The sequence below is a fragment of the Bolinopsis microptera genome, chromosome 7, assembly GCF_026151205.1.
Source record: "Bolinopsis microptera isolate Bmic1 chromosome 7, MBARI_Bmic_1.0, whole genome shotgun sequence".
Classification (NCBI taxonomy): domain Eukaryota; kingdom Metazoa; phylum Ctenophora; class Tentaculata; order Lobata; family Bolinopsidae; genus Bolinopsis; species Bolinopsis microptera.
Genome location: NC_087078.1, coordinates 5,853,503 through 5,868,483, shown reverse-complemented (window position 1 = coordinate 5,868,483; position 14,981 = coordinate 5,853,503). Strand labels below are relative to the sequence as shown.

General features: G+C 39.7%; 2 protein-coding genes across 3 annotated transcripts; both read right to left on the bottom strand.

Moving 5' to 3' along the window:
* Nucleotides 1-4,079: 4,079 nt before the first annotated feature.
* LOC134818533 (uncharacterized) lies at nt 4,080-6,795 on the bottom strand. Of its 2 annotated transcripts, none has more exons than XM_063828149.1 (3): nt 5,564-6,795; nt 5,279-5,386; nt 4,080-4,423 (listed from the first exon to the last, which is right to left on the bottom strand). In XM_063828149.1, exons 1-3 carry the CDS (start codon nt 6,789-6,791, stop codon nt 4,320-4,322), a joined length of 1,440 nt encoding a protein of 479 aa, XP_063684219.1. In that variant the 5' UTR covers nt 6,792-6,795; the 3' UTR covers nt 4,080-4,319. The 2 variants fall into 2 exon arrangements, with proteins under 2 accessions (XP_063684219.1, XP_063684218.1); XM_063828148.1 differs by lacking the exon at nt 4,080-4,423 and adding an exon at nt 4,664-4,799.
* A 1,396-nt stretch (nt 6,796-8,191) lies between these two features.
* Nucleotides 8,192-9,418, bottom strand: LOC134817906 (cell death-inducing p53-target protein 1 homolog). The gene has a single exon (XM_063827276.1). It carries the CDS (start codon nt 9,410-9,412, stop codon nt 8,906-8,908), a length of 507 nt encoding a protein of 168 aa, XP_063683346.1. The 5' UTR covers nt 9,413-9,418; the 3' UTR covers nt 8,192-8,905.
* Between the last annotated feature and the right edge of the window lie 5,563 nt (nt 9,419-14,981).

The window sequence follows — 14,981 nt, the reverse complement described above, 5'->3', positions numbered from 1 at the left end:
ATTTGGTCAAATTTGGTCAAATTACGCGACTTTTACAGCTAATTTTGCTCCAAAAGCCGCGCACCATCAAATATGGCACCTAGGCGAAACTCACTGATCTTTCCAAAAAGGTATGACAAATTTGGTATTGTGAAAATTCTCACAGTCTCTAGAAAACAATGGTACAAAAATTTTAAAAATCCGAGCAAGTTTATTTTTATGGTGCACCCCCTAATCTTTTATTTAGCCAAAAATCAAACTTTTCGGTTTAATTCAGAATCTAAGTTGTTCCAAATTGTGCTCCTGGGGAGCCTCCTTTAAATTTACGAGACGGAAATTTTGTTAAAACCGGAAGGTTCTATTTATTTTACTTTTGGAGATATTCCCCGGCCGGTAGGGTTTGCTGGGTTTGCTCCTCCTGTGACCGTCGACGAGTCCAATTCGGCGTGCGTCTTTGTAAGTTATAAACCTACAACATATTTGTATCACGTGGTGACCCCCACGGTCGTTTCACTATAGTAGCGTCACTATAGTAGCATCACTATAGTAGCGTCTTCGACGCTACAGGGGGAGCCGCGCACTTCGTGCGCGGCGGGTCATACAACGTATGACAACAACATATCATGTCATCCGACAGGCTGAGCGCCGCCCAGTAAGCTTTATTTTCACGTAGGATATTATTACCTATATAATTTTAAAAAACATGAACAATATAATTATTAATAAAACTACTGCAATATACAATGTACAAGTGTATCATTTTTCAATTGGGAGTGTTTCTGGACTCGTTTCGGTTTGGTTTACAATTACATTTTTCTTTCCCATTTCCGTACATTTTATTTGTAATCGCCTGATCGTCTGTGTTAATCAGTTTTATTTTTACTAGCACAATGAACAAACGACCACGTACTTCCAGAGATTTACCCCAGCCAGTAGGGTTTCCTGTGTATTTTCTGAGTCGCAGAATCGCTTTGTATTGGCTGACGCCGAGATATGGGCGAAGCAGAGCAACGATCGACGATGCGAAGCAAGAATGCTAGTTCGCGCGGCGCGTCGAAGCGGCGAAGTCCTCCAAGTTGATGATTAAATACCGTTCTCTTCTTCTTTGCAATGACATCAGATCAACTATATGCGTGATGCAGCAGATGCTAAAAACACAGCTGCACATGCCATCGCTATCTCCTTAACGGGTGATACTCGTAAAATATTTGTTTTAAATATTACTATTAGGACCGTCGACGAGTCCAACTCGTCCTGGTAAGTTATAAACCTACAACTATCTCGGCGTCAGCCAATACAAAGCGATTCTGCGACTCAGAAAATACACAGGAAACCCTACTGGCTGGGGTAAATCTCTGAAAGTACGTGGTCGTTTGTTCATTGTGCTAGTAAAAATAAAACTGATTAACACAGACGATCAGGAGATTACAAATAAAATGTACGGAAATGGGAAAGAAAAATGTAATTGTAAACCAAACCGAAACGAGTCCAGAAACACTCTCAGTCCCAATTGAAAAATGATACACTTGTACATTGTATATTGCAGTAGTTTTATTAATAATTATGTTGTTCATGTTTTTTTAAATTATATAGGTAATAATATCCAACGTGAAAATAAAGCTTACTGGGCGGCGCTCAGCCTGTCGGATGACATGATATGTTGTAGGTTTATAACCTACAAAGACGCACGCCAAATTGGACTCGTCGACGGTCACAGGAGGAGCAAACCCAGCAAACCCTACCGGCCGGGGAATATCTCCAAAAGTAAAATAAATAGAACTTTCCGGTTTTCAACAAAATTTCCGTCTCGTAAATTTAAAGGAGGCTCCCCAGGAGCACAATTTGGAACAACTTAGATTCTGAATTAAACCGAAAAGTTTGATTTTTGGCTAAATAAAAGATGACATCTTTTAAACTTTGCAAAGTCATGTCGTTGTCATGACTACTAAACTAAACGCAGCGTGCGAAAGCTAAACTCGATGTGACGCGCGACGCCAAACGTGCTGTTGAAAATCTATCACCTCTACTTCTAGCAAGCCCAGCAGGCGGTAAGGTTTTCTGGGCACAAGTCATTTCCGGCGGTCGCGCGCTACTGCAAGCGAGAGGGCTATAGTTAGAGCACTGAGCAACACATCGCGCCACAAGCCAAATATTTATCAACATCTTGACTAGCTACGCGGTCCTTTTCCGCATGCGCTCGCGCTGTGCTCAAAAATTGACGTCGTCAATCAATCAACATCAAGATTTTAGTTTTACATTTGACCTTTATGTCAAAAAATCTTTGAATTTTCAATCGGTGGTCGATGTTACCTGAGGACCTCAGGCTTCGTCCTTACTTCGTCACAGGACGATCGGAGCTCGAAGAGCGTATAGTAGAGGCTCTTACGGGCAAAAAGACGTGTTTTCTGCTACGAGTTTAGAAACCTAACCGTTAATTGGACACAATAGTATGATGTCTAAGGATCGATAATATGTTAAGAAGTATAAATTTGGCCTTATTAGTCACGTGCTATACCAATGCGCGTTTTAAACTTTGACAGTCTATTACTCTAAGGCAAATAGAATAATTATATTCATATTTTGTCAGCAATAAGATCACATTATTTTCTATTTAGTGTGAAAATAAGAGCTAGAACGGACATAATCTCGCTGAGTTATAGCTGTTTGAAATTTATGATGAACGCGCGGGTGCCAATTGATAACAACTAAATGCTTTTGCGCGTAGTGCGCGTCGAAAATTTGGCAAAAACGCTTGCGGAGTGACAATATTCAAACTTCGATAAAGTATATGAAGTGGGTACTTCTCGGAAAGGAAAAATTTAGGCAAACACGATGTGACTATTTTTGGGTTGATTTAATACAACTGCAAAAAATTATTCAAACTTCAAGCAAAAAAGTCAAAATTTTTACCACTTTTTTGGATTTTACCCGCGTAAAAACAGAGGGATTTTTAAAATTTTTAAACCATCTTGTGCGGCTGTGTTTTAGCTATTTCCATGCAAGTTTTGCCGACATGCCAACAAAATTAACTTGTTCAAAATATCAAAAAACATGGTTTTTTGGCCTATTTTTTGCCCAAAAATCGGTTTTTTTGCAATTTTACCCGCGTAAACTCAGTCCAATCATCTCGAAACCACTTTTAATCGATTCTACGGTCAAAAATACGTCTACAAAGGTGTATCTGGGGTCCCTAGCGTATCGAGCAGCCAATGCCCGTAAGAGCCTCTACTAGTAGTCGAGAGTGCTGGCTGGCGTCGTCCTGTGATGGTCGACGTATTTTTGCTTGCTGGGATCCGGCCAAATGACGCCACATGCAACGTGTAGGGTAAAACTAAAAACGCTTCCCTATATGAGATAATATGACACAAATTGTTTTGGTCACGTGATCAGTCAATGACATTGATATTTCGCTGCTGACGGTTTGGTGGAGGGTTAGGGTCAACGTTTATATACATTATAGGGTCAAAGTTAGGACTAGAGTTGTACTGCACTATTGACATTGTGAGGGTAATGGTTAAGGTTTATCACTAGCGACCTTTTCATCTGACCACAATATTGCAAAATGCTATGTTGTATGTCACGTGACAAATTTAGCCGAGGGTCGGAAGTCGGAGGTCGGAAGTCACTGGACTCTGTTGGAGTTCGGCGGACTCCGAGCGGAGTCCGCCGAGCTGGTGGACTCCGCCAAGCTCCGCCAGACTCCGCCGGATTCAAGTCCGCCGGAGAGGTCCGCCGGAGTCCGCCAAGCACTCCGCCGGAGTCCGCGGCGGACCGGAGTCCGCCTAGTGGCTTAGTCCGCGGCGGACACTCCGCCGAGCCGCCGCGGAGCCGCTCGGAGTCCGCGGCGGACTTTAAAGTCCGCTCGGAGTCCGCTAAAATGTATTCGAGTCCAGTGTAAATACATTTTGGCGGAGCACCGCCGGACTCCGCTCGGAGTCCGGCGGCTCCGCCGGAGTCCGCTCGGAGTCCGGCGGCTCCGCTTGAGTCCGCTCGGAGTCCGGCGGCTCCGCCGCGGACTCTACTCCGCGACGGATAGTGCCCAGGAATACGTGAATAATGACATGAAAATGTTTGGTGTCAAAATTTAAACTCATTTGTTTACGATCAATGCATTGATAACTTTTTAATTTAAGGTTAAAATATTTAATATTATTATTACCTTTTATGTCACTACTCTAAGCTAACCATATAACGTGAGAAAAGTAAGGAATTTTAGTATTTAACTATATTAGTGTCATTTCCTTTCATATAATTTAACTTTAATAAGTTAATAAAATTATAACACATACTAAAAATTGGAGAGAAGAACACAGCAAAAAAGAAGTTTAATTGTTCCCGGTCTATGATTCTGTGTCTGTGTCGTTCTCGCACTCTGATTCCTCCGTATGTGTTTCCTTAAAGTGGGCTATCAGTCCTGATGTTATCTCAGTACCCTTGAAGTGCTCTGAAAGTGAAATGTTGTATTGATTTAACATGGTGCACAAGGTGGTTTACTCTTGCGTATTTGGCAATATTTACCTTTGAGAGTCATGGTAGTAGCTAATAATTAAATAAAACTTAATGAACATCATTTAATTACTAATATAATAACTAAAATTACTTATCTAATATAATAAAATATAATAGCTTGAATTACTAGAATAATAATTTTGTCATATACCTTACTAAAAATTGGAGAGAAGAACACAGCAAAAAAGAAGTTTAATTGTTCCCGGTCTATGATTCTGTGTCTGTGTCGTTCTCGCACTCTGATTCCTCCGTATGTGTTTCCTTAAAGTGGGCTATCAGTCCTGATGTTATCTCAGTACCCTTGAAGTGCTCTGAAAGTGAAATGTTGTATTGATTTAACATGGTGCACAAGGTGGTTTACTCTTGCGTATTTGGCAATATTTACCTTTGAGAGTCATGGTAGTAGCTAATAATTAAATAAAACTTAATGAACATCATTTAATTACTAATATAATAACTAAAATTACTTATCTAATATAATAAAATATAATAGCTTGAATTACTAGAATAATAATTTTGTCATATACCTTACTCGGGAATATTATGACTGGGATAAAGTGGTGGGTTTTGGAAAATTCCGCCATATTTTTCCCGGTCATTTATTTGCCCAGTCATAAATTAACCCGCTATAATATTCCCGAGTTAGGTACTAACTATTCATAGACTTTTGATGATTATTATATATTACTATAATTACCCTGACATAATAATAATATTTCAAAATGGCATACTCAATTGTGTCTTGTAACGTAGTATGTTGCTACAAATTCTAATCTAATTCGCATCTTACCAAGCATGGCGTGTGAGAGGTGCTCGAAGACATCGCATTGTGGTTCTCGGTGGAAGTACCGGAAGTGCTGTATAACACCCTCCGTCATGTTCATACCCACAAACCTCTCTGAAATTTTAAATCTTATTAACACCGAGAATTTCGAAATTTAAAGTTCACTTTGCATAAACCTTACAGTAAATCTTACAGAAATTCTGTAAAACCTGGACAAGTAAACAAAGTATGAAGTAACAACAACAACAGAGAAAGCAGAACTAGAAGTATTGCACACCCAATATCACTTACCCAACATATTCCAACTGGTGGTGAGTTTCCGGAACAGCTCATTTGAGAAGACCTTGTTGAAATATGGGGGAGTGAGCAGAACATCCCATCTGGTGACATTGTGGAATGTTCGAGAATCTTTAAACTTTCTCCCTATGTCTTTTAAGCCAGCGGAGCAAGTTTCCAGGTCATCACTTACAGCTCCTAGTTCTGCTTGTGTTGAGTTTAAATCTCCGGTCACTGTTTCCAATGAAGTTTCAGTCCTGTTCATATCAGCAGTTACCTCCTCCAGCTCAGCAGTCACCTCCTCTAGATCAGCAGTCACCTCCTCCAGATCAGATGTTACCCCTTTCAGCTCCTCCTCCGTAGTGACCAGCTTTTCATTCGTTACATTAAGCTGCTTCTTAGCTTCAGTGAAACTCAGTTGACTTGACTCCAACTCTTCTTGAGTTGAATTAAGAAGATTGTCTAGTGTCTCCACTTTCTCCTCCAACCTACTAAGTTGAGCCTCTGTTCCGTTCAGCCTTCCAGTCACATTTGCCAGCTTCTCTTGTGACTCCCTCAACCGAGTTATTAATTCATTTCTTGTACACACCTCTACCTCACTCACGGACCCACTCCGTGATCTGTCCAGAATATCTTCCCATCGAAGGATCCTAGTGTCGGAAAATTCCTCTAAATCAAAACATAGTCCCCCGTCTGCTATTTTCTTTATTTCAGCCGACTCCAATACATTGGAATATACGTTGAACTGATAAAGGTCTCCTCCAAACACATGACCAGAATTCCTACTATAAAGACCACCAAACCATAACTGCCCTCCCATCGTCAGCCTCCTCCCCGATGCTGTCTGGTCTGTTGCTACCAAATCACCATCCAGGTATAACTTAATTGTCGTGGAGGCTACAGACCACGTTATGCAATAACTAAACCACGTGCCCACTGGTACTGTGACAAGGTTGCGTCTGTTCTCCAAACCTGTATCACCTACTACTCTGTTATGGTACCCATCAGGCCCAATCAAAATCTCGTGACCGCTAGCCAAGTAGTTAAACACTACCGGGTATGAAGATGAGGTGGAGATACGTTTGATCCACGTGCATATGGACAGAGAATCTCGGAACGGGGCCATGTCATAGTTGAAACTAATGTAATCGCTGTTAGAAGTTCCAAAGTGCAGGGCAGTGTACTGCTTATCAGTTGATGCAACTACAGGCAGGTAGATAATACAAAGGAACAAGAGAAACATAACTGCGAGGTTCGAGTTTGAAATGAATGTAGAATCATTATGTTAACTAGTCCGGGGTATTCGGAGGCGATAAAACGGAACTTTCTAGAGCAAGACTGATTACTCTTAGCATGAACTAGCATTGAACCGGGAAAGTTATAATGTTAGATAAGCTAGCAGGGTGGCACGGCAAACCTCGTTAACCAAGAAATTCTCTGACTTGATGATTTATCTCGCATAAATTTTAGCATTCACTTGAAGTTCAGAAACCTAATATGATAATAATGCAGGTCTGGTTTATAACTTTATATTATACGGGACGGGTACAGCACGCTGGTTGTTGGTGGAATTAATACAAAAAGTTACGAGATAAGACTATCACTAGCTTACAATTTGTTTACTGATTTGATAAAAATCTGTTAATTATAGTTATACTCCCACATTTATCAATTCCTTGCATTTCAAATTGAATTTCCTTCCCAGACAGTGCTGGCTAATTAAAGTTCATGGTAAACTAAAAATCAACGGGTCACGGGTGATTGGTCTTGGTAGGTTATTAACATACAACTAGAAATCTAATTGTGAAATTGACTGAAGGGTTGTTATATTGTTATATGTCTTATGCCCAGTGACCAGTGAGCCCGTAAGATTTGAGTGCAAGTACCACTATTTTGGTATTGATCAAAATTACTAAATATTCTATCACAATTGTAACAGCAGTTTCACAGAAGTCGATAAATGCACTCAGTAAATACCCTTGCAGGTCCAACCCGTAGTTGGTGACAGATTATAGTTGGTCCTTCTCTCATCTGATCTTATTAACCCTGTCAATGATGAGCTATGGAGGAGTCATTGAATCTCATTAAAGCTGGCCTTGTCAGTGACGTACTGTGAAGATTAATTGATCTCATTGATTTGGCCTTGTCAGTGACGTGATATCAAAAATCAATGGATCTCATTAATTTAACCTTGTCAGTGACGTGCTGACTGCTGGTTCTTGCCAAAGCGAAAACCTTGTTCTGACGAGCCGGTTTGTACATGGTATAAAAAGGTGCAAGAGCAGACCAAAATTATCTCAGCTGTTCATTATTCATATTATTACACTTTCAATAAATCAAAACTAACAAGATGAGCTCTACCCACGACAATGATGATTCTGATTACTGAGCTCACTGGACAATTTAAATTAAATCGCAATTGAACACATGAAATGCAAAAAAATAAGTGCTACTTTGTCGATTAAACTTCTGTAGAGTTTAAAATATGAAATTGTGCAAGAACTGAACATGTATTTACAAATTCAGTATGACGTTTAACTGTTGAAGATTAACGTGGTAAGTCTAGATAAAATAAAGAGAAGCGAACGGAATTCTTATATAGATATATATAATATGCCTATCGAGACAAAATGAAATTGAGAGTTCCGTAAAATAGTATGAGTAAGTATTCAAAAAAGTCATAACTTACTACAAACTGGACTCATTATAGTTTAATCTTCTAAAAGCTTTAAAAATCTCATTCAAGATGAATGTTATCATTTTTTTCTCCGATATAGTCATTAGTCAATGATAAACTGAATGTTCAAATTGAGTCTCAGCTTAGTCGATTGACGTTTTCTATTGTCAATCGGAGATGAGGCTAAATACATTCAGATCACATTAAATCTAGATTAAATCAGGTACACTCGTACTGAGAAAATGTCTTCTATAAAAGTAAGCCTAATAATAATATCTATCTTGTTTATCATAATCACTTTAAAAATGTTTAAATACAAAGTGTGTAACTCAGCATATTATATCGCTGCACAAATCAAGATTAACATTATTGTTCAATTTAGGATGTTTTCTTCTTTTATAAGAGACATCTTCCTATCTGTTGCTTGTAAGTGGTATATTCTTATATTCTAGAAATGACATGTCCTTAGCTCGATTCAAAGTAAACTGATCTGCTGAGTATCTTCAAGAATTTAGATGAATTGAAGATTTGATAAATGCTGATTATCTTCATGAACCTTAAATGAAGAAGATGAATATCAAAACTTTAAGCCCTGAAAAACTGAGGCTTATATTGTTTACAATCCCTAAAAAAGGTATTTTTTGATTCGATAATAAGACATCTAAGATAACGCATCTTTTTTACATAGCACTTTTACGTCCGATTAAGGTTCTGCACGCAGGACAATGGTGAACAGCATCTTTACAGCCTTCAATCAAGAAGGGGATGAAGCAACAAATACCGGTAAAGAAAAACAGAGCCAGGCAAAGAATCCAAACAAGCACTCCAATTTCGTATTGCACTTGTGTCTGAATCTGAGCATGGCAGTTTCCGCAGGTCATGTTTACAGGGTATCTTCCGAAATGAACTGGCTGAGCAGCTATCACAACAACTTGGGCTGGGGCGGCCTGTGGGTACTGTCCCTGCGGTGGGTACTGGGCCTGTGGTGGGTACTGTCCCTGCGGTGGGTACTGGGCCTGTGGTGGGTACTGTCCCTGCGGTGGATACTGGCCCTGTGGCGGGTACTGGGCCTGTGGAGGGTATGGTGGCGCTTGATCTGCTGCAGGCTGGCATGGTGGCGCTTGTCCTGCCGCTGGCGGGTAAGGTGGCGCTTCTCCTTTTGCTTCATACGGTGGTGGTGCTGACATGATTTACTAAAAGGGGAAAAAGGATAAGTCGTGAAGTTTTGTTGCGACGGATTAAATTTAAACATGTTAAACATGTTAAACATATCGTAATAAGTCTATAGTTACACAGTCGTTGAAAAAAAACAGTCGTAAAATCTTCGAGCCCTGTAAAACTGAGCTTCGCATCGCATACGATCCTTACAGATTAGATGTCCACAAAGAAGGGGAAAAGCAGATACGGATCCTGGACAAGAGGTCATGGGACAGGACGTCGTTAACCTATTTCTACAGGACACGGGTCTAAAAGACGCAGGAGAACGTAGGTTATTTAGTAAAATTTAAAATCTATGGAATGCTGAAACTAGTATGTTATATATGATGATAGATAGTAATAGAGTAATGTACAAATAATATAAAGGCCGGCGAAATAAAACGATACCTGGACTACTGAAATAGCTGACAAGCAAGCTAGCACTATAATTCCATGCACAACATGGAGTGTATGTAACACTAACACAGATCACAACAACTTGTACAATGTACAATATACATTGTACAATGTACATCATGATAGGAAGTTCTAATGCTTCACATAACCTAGCAGTGACTTGCTCAAAGTAATGTGACTCAATGTGATCTTGTTACATCGTCAGGTATTGTATAATAAGCAGTTACATCACTGCTTGGAGTGTGATAATATTAATTTCACAACTTTGAGTTGTGAAAATAGTTTTATCAAACGAGTTTGACGAGTTGGATAAAACGAGTTAAATAACGAGTTTGACGAGTTGTGTAACTCATGTTATCACACGAAAAGCAGTGTAAATGCATTCGCTGATGATCGACGAAATGATGCTAGCGAACGCAGCATTTACATCGGAAATTAATGACCGATAATATTACTACATATAATATCCCAGAGTCAAACTTTCTAGAGGACGCATCCTTATCTTGTTTTGATAAGGAACTATATTACTGCAGTGAGAACTTCGTTTCATCAAATGTGCTTTGATTATAATCATTTGGCTGTGGATTTACTCCTAATTACAACATTGATTCGGTATTAAACATTTGTTAAAACCAATGGGGGAGCAGGAGTTATCACACCACTATTTTCCTGTTAATCACAGCCGAAATGTAGGACCTATGAGAGAACATATAAATTATAATCAGATAGGACGGGATTGAGTTATCGAGGATAATATGCGATGAAATAGTGAATATATGCATTCTTCAGGGCGGACTTTATAATAGTATTCGTCCGAACTTTTTTTTTTGGTTTTGCACATTTATTTAATTTGTAATTTTAATCCCTCCCAATTACCGAATGTTAATTCGATAAGTTGCAGGAGGGTATGTGGCTTTATGCCAGAGCGTAGACGTAGCATCCTGGGTAGTGGGTATCTTCCACGAACAGTTTATGGTGTATTAAAACACATTTTTACCTTAGTTGCATGATTTAGTTCACACTTAGATAATATTTAAGTGCGACTTTGGGAGTCGAACTTAACGTGCACTTGGACACAACTGTCGTTTTGAGAATCTGACATGGCAAAAACGGGCGCAGCTGTCGGTAGGCTAATTTTTAAAGTATTTATGTTGCTCACGAGTCTTTAGGACCTTTCTAGTTAACAGTCCAATAGCCCATTTGTGAGTATTGTTATTGTTCGCTCGGCAAAATCCGTTTTTCAGCCATATTTCCGAAAATAAGCATTATAAGGAATATATTGCTTCGCAATACAAAAATTCGAGTGACCGCGAAACCCTGAAAAAGGGTGTGGTCGAAAACGCCCCAATTGCATTTACTACAAAAATGCAATAGTGGCCAAATGTTTTAAGCATCATCTAGAGAGGTGATAACCGTCGAGAAATCGCTTTTAACACAAAAAAGCTAACGAGTTTCCCTTTCGTCTCGGACTACGTGAAGGGTACTTAAAGTTAAATTGTGGTCTGTTTGGAATGAGCGAGATCATACCATCTTAGCGGGGCGCCAAATCGTTGTTTGAATGTGGGACAATTTTGAAAAACTTAACTGAGGTACTAGCAAAACTTCGCATTTTGCTCTAGAAACACACTTTTTTAGAGATTTTACCGGTGTTTCCTCTAAAATCACCTTATAATTTGTTTAATTTTAGGGAGAGGAGCCAAAAGGGGAGGGGGGGCAACAGGCAACGTTACGCCACCGCTCATCTCTAAAATATATAAAGTACAAAAGAAAAGTATTAAAATGACAAGTTTGGAGTTGGGGCACAATTTGTCAAAACGTGTCCACTACACTCACCAAACACTGCACTCGTTAACTATAAGGTGTTGTCGAGATACACTCAACTTGAAATGAGATAACCTCCAAATACATATCCAAAGGTACTTCTGCACATCATTCTAGAGCAGTGTCGTCAGATGAAAACACACTCTGTACAAAATCAGATAAATTTAGAAATTATCTTAGAAATGATTCTTACTATAGCTTTTGTCTGTAAAAGGTGTGTAACATTTGAAATACCGAAATTAGAGGCCACGCATGTCTTAATTATAATTACCTGGCTGGTTATTTGTTCCTGCCTACAAATATTCCAACCTCAAACGATAATCTTGTGTCATTTTAATTGGCTGTAAATCGTCTCAAATTCGATGGGCTAATATACGCGACAGAGCAATTGCAAACCTGACAAAATGAAAGGTATAACAGGCGGTGAATTTCATGAAAATGAGTGAGTCTAAATCAACTATAATTGTCACAGCAAATTTATAACCGACGAAGCTTCAATTCAATACTCTCTGGGGGTGGGGCCAATCAGGCCTTCCTTGAAGCTGGAGATAAGACAATAGAGATCGTGACTAAAACATCTCACACAAAACAAGTCACGGGCATGACCTAATAAGGGCACCACGTGTAACAGCTGCTACAGCATACAGTACATGTACGAGTCAGGTAACTGGGGAAATGACGAGTAATTATACGGACACAAGAATGCGGGGGTAGCTGCTGGTGTACAATGTAACTCGTTAATCAAGCACACACACATGAGATCACAATATCACATAACAACCAACACACAGATCACCCTCTGTAATTGTTGAACAAACGAATATTTTACAAACACTCAGGTTATACTTATATCAATATGAGATGGAACATCTCTAGGAAGCAGGCGGAGAGCTAGAGAGAGAGAGCCGTACGGTTATAGAGAAACACTACTATATTACATAATTATATAATAGTCTATATACTACAGCGCGTGTAGCAGAAGTCAATAATGTGCGTGTAAACGTTTAGGGGTCGTTCACTGATTAGGTTACGTCGCTTACAGAGGGAAATGTACGAAGCTATAATGTAACTTTTGCTGCTTGTGTAAGCTATTTCAGAGCCTTACGTAATATGGAATACACTATACATTACACTACACATTACACTACACTACACTACACTACACTACACTACACTACACTACACTACACTGCACTGCACTACACTACACTACACTACACTACACTACACTACACTACACTACACTACACTACACTACACTACACTACACTACACTACACTACACTACACTACACTACACTACACTACACTACACTACACTACACTACACTACACTACACTACACTACACTACACTACACTACACTACACTACACTACACTACACACTACACACTACACTACACTACACTACACTACACTACACTACACTACACTACACTACACTACACTACACTACACTACACACTACACTACACTACACTACACTACACTACACTACACTACACTACACTACACTACACTACACTACACTACACTACACTACACTACACTACACTACACTACACTACACTACACTACACTACACTACACTACACTACACTACACTACACTACACTACACTACACTACACACTACACACTACACACTACACACTACACACTACACACTACACACTACACACTACACACTACACACTACACACTACACACTACACACTACACACTACACACTACACACTACACACTACACACTACACACTACACACTACACACTACACACTACACACTACACACTACACACTACACACTACACACTACACACTACACACTACACACTACACACTACACACTACACACTACACACTACACACTACACACTACACACTACACACTACACACTACACACTACACACTACACACTACACACTACACACTACACACTACACACTACACACTACACACTACACACTACACACTACACACTACACTATACGAAGTGTACTCTACCTCTCTTATCTAGGTTGAATGTTACAGACAGCATGGATATAACCTCCAGAGTGACATCTGTGTGACAAGTGTATGAACCACGGTCAGATGAAGGTTAATATGACAGCTCGGGAAAGTGTATTTAAAGCTAAATCGAAGCATTGTTACAGAAATGAACATCAAGATGTAAGAGCTGCCATGTCACGATATAACAATTATCATATGGACAAGACAATTATTACACGTGATATTATACTCATCAGTTGGATGGAAACTGCACTGTTTGCTGACGACTGACGTCCAGAAATAGCTAATTTAGAGTTGGCCACAGTCCAGAATTCTTTCCAGATCAGAAATGAGGAATTACTACTCGAACGTACCCTGTTGTTAAGACTATACGATTATATCAGAAATGAGAAAGGAGAAACGTCACAATTTATGATGCAATAAATACTACTTATTTTATCAATATGTGAACTGCAAACTTGAATGGCAGCTAATTAATTAGCAAAATAAATTTGGTACAACAGCACAATACACAGCCGGTGAGCTTAGCTTTATAAATTATAAAGTTAAAAATATTTAAAAATACATTCCAACCTTTTTAAACCTCTACTCTTCAATTCACACTCTATATATAATATATATATATTCATTTATATACTCTCCAATCATTTACTTGTTACCGGTCCCCTAATTTTCCTCCTGGAAATTAGGAAACGCTATTTTTACAAGACGGACATTTTGCAAAAAATCTGTCGCTTATATCTATTTCACCTTCTTCTTTGAGACGATCTCATATCCTGCATCGAATGATCTGTACGCCCGAGTAAGGTATTGCATGAAGGACTTAGGACAATGGTGAACCGCGTCTTTGCTGCAGTCCATTAAGAAGGGGATAAAACAACAAATACCGAAAGTAAAGAAAAACATAATAGTTTAGCTCTTTCTAGTCCCCTGCTACACGGCATGTAAACAGGGATTGGCTAGTTAGAGGCGGTCCGTGTAGGCCTTACACTGTGCTTTCAGCAATACTCATAACACAGAACCATGCAACAAATTCAAGTAACCACCCCGCAGTTTCGTAGCGCACTTGCGTCTGAATCTGAGCTTGGCAGTTTCCACAGGTCATGTTTGCAGGGTATATATCGAAATGAACTGGCTGAGCAGCTATCACAACAACTGTGAACTGGGGCTGGGGCGGCCTATGGGTACTGGGGCGGCCTGTGGGTACTCATGGCCCTGCGGTAGGTAGTAGGTACTGGCCCTGCACGGCGGGTACTGGCCCTGTGGTGGGTACTGGCCCTGTGGTGGGTACTGTCCCTGCGGCTGGTA

Bases quoted from the DNA above. Each gene is read 5' to 3' on its own strand.
- LOC134818533 (XM_063828149.1), bottom strand. From the start codon at position 6,791: ATGTTTCTCTTGTTCCTTTGTATTATCTACCTGCCTGTAGTTGCATCA. The intron at 5,387-5,563 runs GTAAGTGATATT...TTAAAATTTCAG, and splicing joins CACCAGTTGGAATATGTTGG to AGAGGTTTGTGGGTATGAAC. The intron at 4,424-5,278 runs GTAAGATGCGAA...TTTCACTTTCAG, and splicing joins CCTCTCACACGCCATGCTTG to AGCACTTCAAGGGTACTGAG.
- LOC134817906 (XM_063827276.1), bottom strand. From the start codon at position 9,412: ATGTCAGCACCACCACCGTATGAAGCAAAAGGAGAAGCGCCACCTTAC.